The 14,737-nt window shown below is 53.9% G+C and overlaps 1 protein-coding gene across 1 annotated transcript in view; it reads right to left on the reverse strand.

Moving 5' to 3' along the window:
* The window catches only part of LOC119110466 (platelet binding protein GspB), a 56,473-nt gene extending 42,900 nt beyond the window's left edge, over window positions 1-13,573 (reverse strand). Inside the window, exons 1-3 of the mRNA XM_037234303.1 lie at window positions 13,444-13,573; window positions 3,422-3,518; window positions 358-461 (exon numbers count right to left, since the gene is read on the reverse strand). Coding sequence (XP_037090198.1) covers window positions 358-461; window positions 3,422-3,518; window positions 13,444-13,570 — 328 coding nt within the window. The 5' untranslated portion in view covers window positions 13,571-13,573. The remainder of the gene's footprint in view (window positions 1-357; window positions 462-3,421; window positions 3,519-13,443) is intronic.
* Window positions 13,574-14,737: the final 1,164 nt, after the last annotated feature.

Consider the following 14,737-nt stretch of genomic DNA (forward strand, 5'->3'; position numbering starts at 1 on the left):
CGCGCGGGCCGGACCGCCGGTGAACGTCCCCAAAGTGCGCCCACGTGTTGGCGCGATCGATACCCAGGCGCCCGCTGGCATTAGCATACACAACGCGCATCGAATGCTGTAAAGCAGGCGTGCCGCTCAGCAGGCGACTGGCTGCGCTGATGGGCAGCGGAGGAGGTGAGCCTGCCTGATGGGCAGCGGAGGAGGTGAGCCTGCGCTGATGGGCAGCGGAGGAGGTGGGCCTGCCTGATGGGCAGCGGAGGACGTGAGCCTGCGCTGATGGACAGCGGAGGAGGTCAGCCGATGCGGATGGGCGCAGAAGGTGCGCAGGGTGGTGCACACCGGCCTCGACGGGCTCCGTGGGCTCACCTGCGTACGGCTTCATCTGGTAGAACTCTCGCCGTCGTTTCATCTCGCCTCTGAACAGGCCGGGAATCATTTTGTACACCATGGTCTGAAGAATGCGGTCTGCCCTGGAAGAAAGTGGGACACATTGTCTTAAGTTGGTTAAAACCTTTCCGTGACTTGGACAGATTGGGCGGTTTTCGGCACCGATGGGTGGTTGGGGTACAGTTGCTGCACGTTGACCCGTTTGGTCCAACGGGTTCGTCTGGCCGTGGCTGATGATCATGGCGCTCCGTTTATTTTAACTAGGCATCGGGATGGCGTACAGGCATCAGGAAAGATGCGATTTAGGAGAGCAGCATGTAACTTTACTCACCGTGAGTCATCAAAATGCAAACAAAGTTGGCGAGCGGTTAATGTCAAAAGTCGTTAAATGGGCATTGAGCATTATGGTGGGCATGGGCCCTACTACTCTGCCTCACGCGGATGGCCAGAAGCGGAGGCGTCGACTTCTCTGCTTCACGCGGATGGCGAGCAGCGGAGGCGTCGTAGCCAAAAACTAATGACAATCTTCCTGAGATATTTTCGATTATAGTTATTCCTGAGTTATCGAGCATCAACGCACAAAAATAAAGGCTGCGCTGGCGGCGTCTATCTTGCGCGGATCAGCAGATGCCGCTGCTTTTTTTTTGTCTTGTAGCCTGGTGATGATTAGATCTCTGTGTGGCGCTGATTGGTTGGAACAGGCCGAACACCGACGTCATGTCGGTAGGCGCTGTCTGTCTGACAGGCGGGCAGAAAAAAACCCGAAGCAGCCCCCGACAGCACGAGCTCCGTTGAGACGAATCCAACATAAAGCTCACGAGAGATGCTTGTGCGACAAAATGCTATGATCGATATGATTAAAAAGCTATTTTATGTCCTGTGAAATATTATTAGCTGTTATTTTTTTCAAATTTTTATTTAACTTGTCGAGTGGGTATCATTGATATCTTGATGTCGCTTGTACTTATCTCCTCGTATGATGTTCGAGTGGGTATCATTGATATATTGATGTTCGCTTGTACCTACATTCCCGTATATTGCAGGTCGATTATCATTATTGGGTTTCTTAAGTGTTCATTGCCGTCATTACCATGAAATAAAGCAGAAAGGATATGTCAGTTGAGCTGCATGGGTAGTGAGCAGGCCTGTGTTTCTTTCAAGATAAATCCACCAACGATTCGTGAATCACACCACCTTCGGATGAGGCACAGGTGATTCGGCTTTTTTCTTTTAGTGAGTCGTGACGCAATTAGCTTGCCCCGCAATGTGAGTCGTGACGCAAATAGTTTGCTTTGAAACGCAAGTCGTGACGCAAACAGTTTTCCCTGCGAGTAAGAGTCGATCTGGACTGCACAGTTTATGCGAGGACTAAATGAAACGATTTCATAAATTGTTCACAAATTTGTACACAAATTATCCTCTTGTTTGATTTGGACAAGCGGAGTTCGACATGCTCCATCAAGCCCTGTCAGCACAGTGCTTACCAATGGTGCCTTACTGACAAAGGCTGTCATACCAGACAAAACGCTTACCTAAATATTGACCTAGGTGCCATCTCTACCTTATCACTTATCACTTATCCAGTGATAAGTGATGTCACTCATCAAGCTGCGCATGCATCACAGCTTTCTCCTATTATACCAAAGCCACATCCAATAAGCCCTAAATTGATTGAAATCCCACAACCAAATAATAACTGCCTCCTCAAGTTCAACGACTGCACACCAGCAACTAGCATTAGGCATAAATTACCGGGCAACCAGATTACGGTAAGATGAAGCCATTAGTACCAGCAGGTATCATGTCTTTTTTCTCTTGTGCTGAAAAGACCTACTTGCCTCTGTCTGGCCTTTCAGTAGAAAAAGAGCATTGCTACTGTACGATGCGACTGCCCAAAGGCAATAAAATTAGTCTCTCTTCAAGTACCTAATCTTATCTTCGCATCTATTTCATGATTTTGATAGTTGATAATGCAGGGTTTCTGGTTTTTGCTTTTACTACGCGAGTTCTTGACAATTGTGGATAGATGCGGGATACGGTATGCGTTTTTTAATGCATTCTTCAGTGAGCCATGATCCACGCAAACCGAATTTGCTGGATTCAGAGGCTTGATTTTAAACTTCCAAAGAAGCAGACATCAGTGCCGAAATCGATAATCTTGACAACTAATTGGCAGCACTCCTTCTCCTGAAACCCCGTCTAAAATGTAATCCATCTTGACGAGAATCAATCGTGTTTTAGCTACGAAGTGTGAAAATCAGTGCGGAATCGCTGAGCGCGGTATGCAGCCATGGATGAAGCTATGCCCCTAAAATTGGGGAAAATATCGGGATTGGGACGGGGAGCAAATTGTGATCGTGGACAACCAAATACAAATAAATGCGTTGTAAGGGCAACATTTGATGAGAAAAAATCCCATTCTGACAAGATTGGTGCGCCAAAAATCCCACTTCAAGTGGTTACTGGCTTCACCCACGGATAAATCAATGACGAATCGCTTAGCAAAGTAAGAAATGATCAGTTGATCTGAATCTGAATCGCTAAACTGGAGTGTGAGTTGGGAATAATTCGACTCTTATAAGAATCATAATGTAAATCAGAATTGAATCGTTCAAAATCGGTCATGAATCAATAACAAATTGCATCTCAAAATATTTATCGAACACGGGCCTGATCGTGAGTTTGTGCGCTTTAACGTCGCGCGATTTCCTTTAGGACCTGAACGCATCATTGTGAGCGGATAAATCAGGTCTCTGGTATGAAATGCAGTGTTATGTGCAAGCTTTTGGTAGCATACAAGTTAAGGTGAGTACCCCTCCATAAAAAAATCATAAGACTGTGCGAGGCCCTTTCTAGCCAGGCTTGTACATTCCCATTCGTGTCAAACAGCTGACTTCGCAAATTGCAGGAGTTACGGTTGCACAATCCCAAACCGCAGAGCCCGCAAGGTATGTCATAGACCATTACTATCACCCAATGGCCAATAACATTCGGCCTCAACTTCCAACCCTCACAAGCAAACGCATGCAGTCATGAGCCTTACTTGAGACTAGAGGAGCCCTTGGTCCTGTGTATCATAACGTCACACACAGGACAGTAACTGCTGGCCTCCAAGTGTCGCAAGATGCAGGACCGGCAAACTGAAAACAGAGGGATGAGATGAGCACAGGTATTCACCGATGGCGCACAAAGTCTCGAGCTGACCACTCGCCACAGATTTCTGAGGTACTGGAGCAGCGTATCCATGGAATGATCTCACCACAGCCGTCCGGTCGGAGAACAAACTACACACAGATTGGATAGATAAAGCCGCAAATATTCATGACAAACCAATTTCAAGCACGTCTCCGTATAAGTGTTGCATTCTTGCTGAGCTGGACGCTCAGACATTCACAACGTCGGATTTTAGGCGCCAAAATTGCCCGCTCGGACGTGCATTATTCATGTTGCCGCGGTCTAAGTCGGGTCGTTTGCTGCGGGTTTCTCATTCTTGAAGTCGGCCGGCGGCCACCAGTTGCGTCCGAACTCGCCACTGCGGAGGACGTCACACACGGATGGCAAAGCGAGTCCGTCCAGGTCCCGTCAGGAGCGGCTGTCTGTCAGTGGCCCGGCGGGCGGGCAGACCGACTGCCGTCACTGTCTCGTCAGTGGCAGCCACATGTAGGCCTGCATGGAAGCGACCGACCGTTCGCCTCGGCAGGTCAGCCCCGGTCTCGTCACGTGGCAACACTAGACAGACCTGCATGGAAGCGACCGACCGTTCGCCTCGGCAGGTCAGCCCCGGTCTCGTCACGTGGCAACACTAGATACAGACCTGCATGGAAGCGACCGACCGTTCGCCTCGGCAGGTCAGCCCCGGTCTCGTCACGTGGCAACACTAGATACAGACCTGCATGGAAGCGACCGACCGTTCGCCTCGGCAGGTCAGCCCCGGTCTCGTCACGTGGCAACACTAGATACAGCCTGCATGGAAGCGACCGACCGTTCGCCTCGGCAGGTCAGCCCCGGTCTCGTCACGTGGCAACACTAGATACAGACCTGCATGGAAGCGACCGACCGTTCGCCTCGACAGGTCAGCCGGCGCGGCTCGTTCTGACTGGTCGATACCAGCTCGTGTGAAACTGATCCGCTGCCGTCTATAAAAACCGCCGTCGGTTAAACTGAACTACAACTCCAAACGAGCAACACGGCGGCCTGCAATTGCGTCGCAGCCGGTTGTATTTTTGTGCGAGCTCACGAAGAAAGTCTTGCAAACAAGCTGCAGCCACGGTGGCCCAGCCTGGGTAGCATTAATTATTCAGGTGGGCACTGAACAATGCGCCGCGATACCGTCGGGTAATCCGCCGTGGCTGGGCCCGCCTCCTACCACCGATCCGAAGTCTGATGGACCAGCGCGCTGAGATGGGTGGCAGCAGCACCAGCGCGCCGCGATACCGTCGGGTAATCCGCCGTGGCTGGGCCGCCTCCTACCACCGATCCGAAGTCCGATGGACCAGCGCGCTGAGATGGGTGGCAGCAGCGCACGAGCTCGTGGCTTTTCGGTTAGCGTGAGCGCAAGCATGTGAACCCGGTTTGCATTCTACTAGATGATAAACGAGCCGTATGCATGCATTTACAACTGGAGGAGGTCTTGTCAGAAAGATCTCACGCGTATCTTAACGTGATAGATGGTTGAAGATCATTCATGCATCTCTGAAGAGACCAACTCTAATGTTGATGATGATCCTATTATGATCTCAATCTTCTATTGTCTTGAAAGTAAGTGCAACGGCTATCCTACAGTTGACTTAATTGTTTTCACTTAATTTGGTGACAACACCAGCCAGTGGTGTAGCCCCTACGCCACCGTGACGTCACAAAGCTGCGCGCCGCCAGTACGTAGCGTGTTCTCCATGCCACCATGAGGTCACAAAGCCGCGCGCCGCCAGTGGCACACCTCCGCGCCACCGTGGGGCCACACAAGCTGCTCGCCGCCGATGACCGGTGACGGGGGTCATTAAGCCGGCTGTTCACTATCCCAACTATAGAGCCTCTATGGAGGCGCAATCAATTGAGCCGCTGATGGATTCTCGTGATGGGTTGTGAATAGTACTGATGGGAATGCTTGTGATGGATCACAAATAGCGAAGGGGGCCGTGAGAACGGGAAGCCTGACCGCTGATCGCGCTCTGGTTGGTGTGGAATACGCGGCCTCCATCTTCGAATCATTACTGAATACCCGCGAATTAAAAAGTTCACCATCCTCCTTCAATCACAACGCTTTAAAAGACGGCAGCTTTTCCAGGCCGCTGCACGCGCTGCCGACCGAAGGGCACGCTAAAAGGTTGGTCCGATACTTCCCGGCAGCCGAACCGGCAATTTAGCGGTCGCCGAGTGCCGCAACGATCGGAGCCGCGCCATAACCGCCGCTGCGGGCGGCCCGCCGCCGCCGGCGTCCGGTCATCAAACCAATTAGCCACGACAGGCTCGGCAGCCGGCCGGGCACGCCGCGTGCCGCCACGTGCCGCCGGCACGTGCAGCCGGCCGGCCTGCGCACGTGCCGCGCGCGCGCGCGCCCGGCTGCGGTGACGGCCGTTGGCTGCAGCTGGGGGCCGGGCGGGGAACGGTCGTGCCGCGGTGGCCGAGGTAGGGCAGCCGACGCCACCAGCCGCACTGTGGGCCGAAGAGGTCCCGCTGGCTTCCTTTCACCGCAGGACTGGCGCGGGAGTGTGAGCACGAGGGTAGGCATAGTCGGGGATATAGCCAAGGGGGTCACGGGTCATGCCCCCGTCCCTGAGCCAAGAGGATCTCATCAGAAACAGCACGTGTCGTCGCAATGATTTAGTCAAATTTCGGAGAGAATTTGACATTTACCCACGGAGGAAAAATTCGGATACGTGCCTGATCACAGTGAAGATGGGTATGGGTTTCACATGAAAGCATGAATTCGCGGATGTGCCGTTGACAAGCCCGTACGAGCTCGGCACGAATTCCCCACGTCACTTCGGTTCGTTTAGGCCGTCCTCCGATAGGACGGAAGTTTGTTTTGTTTGTGTTTGTTGCTCGCAGAAACACGTGGCGTTGACATATCCATCGTCACCCCTCATCGGCCACATGTGTTCGGTGGTAACCGGACCGCACGCGACATGTTACTCGCTGTTTCGTGGTAACCGGGACCGCCGACATGTTACCGCGTTCGTGGTAACCGAACGGCCGACTATTGTTACCGCTGTATGCTTGACGGTATGCATGATTGTTGCAGCGCTTTCAGTGCTGAATATCACGTAAATGTTATCATATTTGTGCTGGTGTGCAGTGACCGCCCCACAATTCCCCCGCATTCTGTTCTGACCTGCATGAGGACACGAGCCTCTGGCTCGCTCCCCAGGTCAACTGTCAGTGCCGGCCGGTGGGCCGGGTCGGCTGCCGGCCGAGCCCTGTTCGCTCCCGCACAAACAGGACCGACGGGACCGCGCCGCACCCCGGCCGCCAGTCACACACCCCTTGGCCGCCCAACGCGATGGCTTTTAAACAAATGACCATTAGCGCTGCCCCCTTGCCCTGCCCGACACGGTTGGGGGACGGAGCAGCGGAGAGCAGCGACAGGACAGCGGGGAGGCGTCGGGCAGACTGGGGAGGGCCCCGGCCTGTGGAAACCTCGGCCAGTTTCTCCAGTAAGGTGTTCTGCAGTAGTGGTGTATCCTCGGGTTGCATTAGTACGAGCAAATACCCGATAATATTGCTGGGAAAGTGCATGCAGTCAACAAATGCACGCACGACATTATCACCCGCATGTAAGCAACGCATTGAAAGACGGCAGGGACTCCCGCCTGTCCTGTCCGCCCGCTCCTCTGTCGGGTGTGCCCCCTCCGACGATATTAATGATTATTTACGCTGAGGCTTTATCCTAAATAACACCATGAAACTTATCAAAGGCGGTTTCACGGCCTAAAAGAAAACCGCAATGTTATGAACGTATGTGTTAAAGCTGATGATGCTGGCGCTAATGTCGACACAGACTGTGTAAATCTGGGCCACCTCCATCCATCGTCTAAAAAATCGTTAATGATGTAAACAGTTTTACGCATAGGTTCGCACCCGGGGGCGGCCGTCACCTCCGCAGAGTGCTGGTGCTGTGGAGGACTCTCATGAGCCCTGACTGGCCCTGACAACCGGAGGCGGCCGCCACCTCCGCAGCGAGTGCCGGTGCCTGGAGGATCATGAGACCTGACTGGCCTTAACAACCGGGGGCGGCAGCCACCTCCGCAGCGAGTGCCAGTGCTGTGGAGGATCTCATGAGCCCTGACTGGCCCTAACAACCGGAGGCGGCCGCCACTCCGCAGCGAGTGCCGGTGCTGTGGAGGATCTCACCGGCCCTAACTGGCCTTAACAACCGGAGGCAACGCCACCTCCGCAGCGAGTGCCAGTGCTGTGGAGATCTCATGAGCCCTGACTGGCCTAACAACCGGAGGCGCGCCGCCACCTCCGCAGATCGAGTGACGGGGGCGGCCGCCACCTCCGCGCGAGTGCCGGTGCTGTGGAGGATCTCATGAGCCCTGACTGGCCCTAACAACCGGAGGCGGCCGCCACTCCGCGCGTGCCAGTGCTGTGGAGGATCTCATGAGCCCTGACTGCCCTAACAACCGAGGCGGCCGCACCTCCGCAGCGAGTGCCGGTGCTGTGGAGGATCTCACGAGCCCTGACTGGCCCCAACAACCGGAGGCGGCCACCACCTCCGCAGCGAGTGCCGGTGCTGTGGAGGATCTCCCCGGCCCTGACTGGCCCTAGCAACGGAGCACAGGCGCCGAAAGGGAATGGGGAAGGGGGAGAGGCTGGAAGATAGATAATGCTCACACGCGAGAGAGCCCCACTGGGACTAAATGCATAGCTAAATTTAAAACAATAAAGTTGGAGGGTAGCGCCAGCACCCAAATTTGGGGTTATTTATTGGGACTGCCAGTGGGATGGGCGTGATGATGGCTGTATCAGTAATGGTGACACCGGTCGATTGATAGCGCTTTGTCACCTATGTTCCGGTGCTGTAAGGGCTGAGACACGGGTACAGTCACGCGACACATCCTGTCGGGAATGATGTAGGAATCTAACTAATCAGGCTTCGGTGGAATTAGAAGCAGCATCCTACTCTACCTTTAAAGCGTGGCTTCGTTGCAAGACGGAAGGCGAGGGCGCGGGAGCTTTGTTAAACTTCGGGAGTCAATTCCAAAATGTCAAAATAAGGCCCCTACACCTAGATAGTGGGCCCCTCACAAGCCAGAATGGGCCTTACACAGGTCAGGATGGGTCCTCTACAGGCCAGAGTGTGCCTTCAAGTCAATAATGGCCCTCTTCAGGTCAGAATGGCCCTAATGCGGCTTAGATAGGCCCTCTGTAAGACAAATTAGGGCCTCCACAGTCAATTGTGGGCCCTCTACAGGTCAGATAGGCCCACTATGAACTACAGGTCAGAATGAACCTGTACGGTTCAAAATGGGCCCCGTTAGACCATAGTGTGCTCTTTACAGGCCAGAATGGGCCCTCTGCAGGCTTAAATGAGCCCATCTACAGGTCGGAATGGCCCCTCCATGGTCGATAATATGCCCTCTAGATGTCAAAATGGGCCTTCTACAGGTCAGAAGGAGCTCTCCACGGTCAAACAATCGGTCAACAATGAGCCCTCTTCTGGTCAGAGCCCTCTCCCCCTCTCAGAATGAAACTTCCCACGGTTGGTAATAGACCCTTCTTCAGGTCAGAAAGCCCCTCTGAAGACCAGAATGGGCCCTCTACAGGTCAAATTTGCTCTCTGCAGCCAATATTGGAGCCATCCCAGGCCATTGACGGGCCCTCTACAAGCCAGAATAGACTTCCCACAGCCAATCGGGCTAGAATGAGCCCTCCAGTCAATAATGGACGCTCTACAGGTCAAAACGGGCCCTTTCCATGCTCAAAGTTGCCCTCTTTTGGCCGGAATGAGCCCTGGAACAGGTCAGTACTGGACTTTTACAGGCTTACATAACCCCTTTAACAGTTCAGAATGGGCCCTCGACATGCCAAAATGGGCCCTCCACGGACCCTCCACGTTGGGGGGGGGGGGGGGAGCGCCGCCACTCCAGCTTTCAAGTTGGGAGAGGGGCAAGTTTCCCCGCTATTCCCCCCCCCCCCCCCCCCGCCCCCGTTCCCGCGTCCTTAACGGAAAGGATGCAGGTCTGATTGTCCCTGGGAAAACAGCTGGCTTCCAGGGCTAGAAATCGACCTGATTAACTAACTAGCCGGACTTGACAGCCATAAACAGGGCGAGCGCAATGCCAGTACCTGCTGGCGTCAGCAAGGGCGTCCTTCAGTGGATAAACGTCGGAGGCGGGTCCCTGGTCAAATTGTCGCGCCGGCAAAACACTTAGGCCGAGGCGAATCGTCCCGAGGGCGGGAGGGCCGCTGTGCGCCCGAGTGACGTCATCATGACGGAGCTGCTATCGAATCGATGCCGGCCGCCGACCCGCGACGGCACTGCGTGGGCATGGCCACGTGTCCGTGACGTGGGCCGCACCACGTGCGGGCGGCGTGGAGGGTCGCGTGTGTCGCGTGGAAATCATCGGGAAGGTCAGAGAGGCTGTGCAGAGGCAACTGTAAATCCCGCGTGTCAACAGAACTGGGGCAGCGGGTACGTGGCGTGGGCATACAGTACAGGAGGCGCGACCTCAGTCTTACGACGGGATGCCGGCCTCCTTTGGGGTATGGCATGGTCTGGTACGTCTGGGGGAAGCTCAGTGCTGCCTTGGTCAGCCTACTCGTGGATCAAGCCATCCAAGGCGGTAGACTATCAGAGACTAGATCTTTTTTTGGATTATGTCCATGGGCTTTCTTACCATGGCGCCACAAAAAAACATGAAAACTCTGTCACACGTTGGACAGCCCGGCCCTTATGGAACTTTAAACTACGCTGAAATGGATGACATGAAAAATATATTAAATTTATATCCGTCGCTAACAGTATTCCAGTTCCCGCCAGTCCTGGTCAGAACACACGTCGCTAATAAGCGAGGATGGCTCCGATGATGAAGGCCCTGTGTGCGGACCTAAGCGCGCAACACCTCAGGACTGCCGGCCTTCCCCGCGCGCCTTGACACGAATCGGTGAGCTCGCACGCTCGGCCAGAGTGGCGCAGACTCGGCGCAGTCGACAGAAGCGGCGCGGCGACACTGGGGCGCGCGGCGGCACCGGCACCAGCCGTGACGCCCGCCCGCCCGCCTACCGCCCCGCTGTCCTTGTTTGCGCCGCGCCTCTCGGACCGGCGTCTGTTTGATCGCACGCGATGCATTGTTTGTGCGCGCCGCCTGCCGCCCCAGACGCGCCATTGTTTGTCAGCAGACGGTGACCCTACTGCACCTGTCCGCGGGCCCGGCCGAGGTCAGGCACTCTGTCGGCTCGGCAGACGGTGACCTACTGCACCTGTCCGCGGGCCCTGGCCGAGGTCAGGCACTCTGTCGGCTCGAGCAGAAGGAGACCTACTTCACCTGTCCGCGGGCCTGGCCGAGGTCAGGCACTCTGTCGGCTCAGCAGAAGGTGACCTACTTCACCTGCCCGCGGGCCTGGCCGAGGTCAGGCACTCTGTCGGCTCGGCAGACGGTGACCTACTGCACCTGTCCGCGGGCCCGGCCGAGGTCAGGCACTCTGTCGGCTCGGCAGACGATGGCCACAGGACCCAAACAAACCAGCTCCGCACGCAGTGCGCCCCGCAGCCGGTCAACTAGTGGTGGCCAAACCTCCGGTCGCACCCACGTGCTTTTGGTGATGAAATTGGGGGGCAAAGCTGAAGACGTCCAAGGGCTTGCTAAGATTTTTAATGCTTGATACCGTTGGAGTCCATCATAACTCAATTCCATTTCCTGTGTGTCTAATGACGTCGTCTCGGTGATCGGGCACACATCGGTAGCACATCTCGATCCCTATTTGCCACACACCAGTATAATAACCTGACACATCTGGAGTGTGCACTATTCATGCTACATCACCTGTGTGTCTCTTGGCAAGCGGCTACTGAATCATATAGATAGGTGATGGTGAATCCCCTCATCGGAAGATGTATCAAGGGCACAGTACAATGCTGTGTATTTCAGATTAGCATGACATCACTGCCACTTATCTACCAGAAACAAAAACATCCGTCTGCGCCGACCAACACGGGTGGTTCAAGAATTTCGTTAAGGGAGCAGCCACGCTTCGTTGTGGTGTCCCCCGGAACTTGGCGCCCCGCTCACAAAGAAGTCCCTGGATTTTGGCCGCTTTATTTTCAGATCTCATTTTTGAATGGGTAAAATACCTTCCGCCGGAATGGGCCGCCGGATTTAGTTTTTCTTCATTGGTAGAGGTAGATTTTTCTGCTATTTTGTACGTTGAATTTTAATATTTGGGACGGTTGGGGGTGCCCCTGAACTTTGGAGCGTCTTGAAAAGGAGCAATGAGGTTTTTGATGCCCCCTCACCACGAAAGTTCGTGCCCATTCGGCGCCAAAATATCGTGAATGCAATGTATGCAAAAAAAGGAGCGAACCGTCACCCCTGCCAGCGCACCCCCTATTCCATCCATTGTACAGGGTTCGTTCGGTTTGCTGCTGACCGATTTTAGCGGCCAGCCTCAGTCAGCTGGCGCCGGCGGCCGACATCTGGCAGGCCTTTTTGTCGGATCCCGCGCTGCCATGGCCGCTGCGCGACTCCCAAATGGTCTGGCCATCCTTGGCCCAAAGGCAGACTGGCCGAAACCCGCCACGTCTGGGTCCGGCGACGAAACTGATCTCGTGCAGCACCATAGCAAGCTGTCTTACCCTCTGTCTCCAGCGAAGCGATTTTTGCCGGAGTTGTAGATGGACAGATGTGACCTTTTCTTTTTCACCCACGTTTTTTTTTGCTACATTGTAAAAACATTACTACGGCGTGCGGTACAGCAAAACAGCAAAAAGAGATCAGGTGGAAAAACAGGCATACAGACAGGGTTACATCAATTATGGACGATGCTAACAGCAGGCTTATGCTAGTTATAATTAACTCGGCCTTACTTTCCCCTCCCCCCCCCAAAAAAAAAAATCAGGTCAAACACGTGGAACGCTTTGGCATGCTTCCCTGATTCTATTCTTGCTGAGAGTTTTATCTGCGCTGTCGCAATTCCACACAATTTTAGCCTTTTGGTCGGCCTTGTGGAAGACGATTACGCGGTAATGCCACTTCTATATTTTACCGTATTTCAAAATATTAAGGTTGTAAAGCGCAAACTTGCAATGCTCCATTTGCCCAAGCTTTGTTGGGGTTCAGAAGCTTTTTTGCGTTCTGAATTTTCGTCTCGTCACATGGCAACTAAACTTAAGGCTTTTGGCTTAGCGCAATTCCCGGCATAGGTATATGCACACAAACATAAAAGGTCTTCCAAAAGTTTTCTGGATTTCCTTTGCGAGAAAGGGCAACAAGCAGCTGATTTTAAGCAGCTCTTTTTCGAGCCAAAAGACTGAAAGGCAAATCAAATATCACAACTTTTGCGCTTTGCCATCGACCGTAATGCAAAGAGCCATACCACCAACACCAGCGTCGTTGAAAACATCACTACTGCCGAGTTGTCTTCCACAGGGCCCATGTCCGAAGCGTTGCAGAACTATTACGGCATGACGGGCAAACTCGCGTGAAAGGGAAGAAACATACGGGGTACATTTTCCAAGAATAATGAAACAGTATGAAAAAGCGCAACGTTTTACACATCTAACACAGAAGCAGTTTCAGGTTGACACAATTCCTCTGACCATTCGGTGTGACGAATGTTCATTAGTCTGGTGACGGGTGCATGCATGCATTTGTACAGGCACGTATCGGATTCTTTACGACATCTCACAAATCATCCGGATATTAACATTGCATATCATTTCATTATCTCACGAATATAAAAAACCATATCTCCATTACTGTATTGTTGGTAGCAATTTGTGACGTGAGGCGATTTGGAATCGAATTCAAATAATCATCAATGCGTCTTTCGTGCACGGTGAGACCGCCTGACGCACATTTGTGAGGTGTAAAATGAACTTATACTACCCAAGGCACATTAACTTACATGTGTGCAAACATTCCACGATGGTGGTTGCATCGATGAAGTAGCCGGCGCAGATGACGCAAGTCAGCTGTGACCTGAGGTCATCCAGGCGAGGTCGGCCCGGCTCTGGGTCACCGGCGGACGCCATTCCTGGAGCAGAACAGTATGACAGTCATCCCTGCTGATGGTGTGGGGTGTGCGCTGACAGGCTTGCTTCACCAGCCAGACGGCTGCGGCCGGCAACCACGAGCGGCGACAGGCCAGCGTGACAGACGGCTGCGGCCGGCAGCCACGAGCGGCGACAGGCCCGCGTGACAGACGGTTGCAGCCGGCAGCCACGAGCAGCGACAGGCACCCATGACAGACGGCTGCGGCCGGCAGTCAGGAGCGGTGACAGGCACGCGTGACAGACGGCTGTGGCCGGCAGCCACGAACAGCGGCAGGCACTCGTGACAGACGGCTGGGGCCGGCAGCCACGAGCGGCAACAGGTGCGCGTGCCGATCAGCGAATCCAGTGTGGCCAACCGAAACATGACGATGGGAGAAAGGTATTATAAATGACGTCTGACGTTAAACGCCAAACGCCGAACTGACGAACTTTAAAGGCGTGGCCAAAACTTGCCCCGACATCTGACAAAACTTGCCCCGAGCACTGGTTGTTGGGTGACCCGCGTGACCGGTGGCCCACGCCACCTGGGTGCGTGTTTTAGAAGGCATCAATCGGCGCATCTGGCAGTCATCACGCTCAGGGCATGAACGCCGCAGAGTGGACTTCGAGCTTGGCATTAATTGGTACCCGAGAGAGATTGAAGATGCAGCAACATGCGAGGCATGGCCATTACAACAGGCCTTAGCGTGGGATGGAGAGAAGAAGGTAATTATTCCGGCAGGGTAGAGTCTACGCGTTATGAAGCCCGTCGTGAGTGCAGCATTTAATAACACATAAGACGGTTTACGTGTGCCACAACCACAACGGGAAGTTTCTATGCGCCATTGTTCGGCCCCCTTTCGACCCGGCCAGCTGATTCCAGCGCTTTGCGGTCCGAGAAAAACAATGGAGAATGTATTCATGGACAATAAGAATGTCGCCACCGAGCCTTGCTGACACAGAAACACGTCAGCGGTAATTTGGTAATAGCGTGACGCGAATGATTAGTGTTTTGAATCAGGTGTGAATGCCATTATAATACTACGTGCTCTACGAATGCTACGAGAATACTACTGTGATAGTGGAAGCCAGTACGGGTCACGCGTCTCAGCCATGCTCACCGACTAGTCTAAACCGCCCACAAGCCGGCATCGGGTCCGACCACCA

The sequence above is a fragment of the Pollicipes pollicipes genome, unplaced genomic scaffold (genome assembly GCF_011947565.3).
Source record: "Pollicipes pollicipes isolate AB1234 unplaced genomic scaffold, Ppol_2.1 Scaffold_7231;HRSCAF=8579_pilon_pilon_pilon, whole genome shotgun sequence".
Lineage (NCBI taxonomy): Eukaryota > Metazoa > Arthropoda > Thecostraca > Pollicipedomorpha > Pollicipedidae > Pollicipes > Pollicipes pollicipes.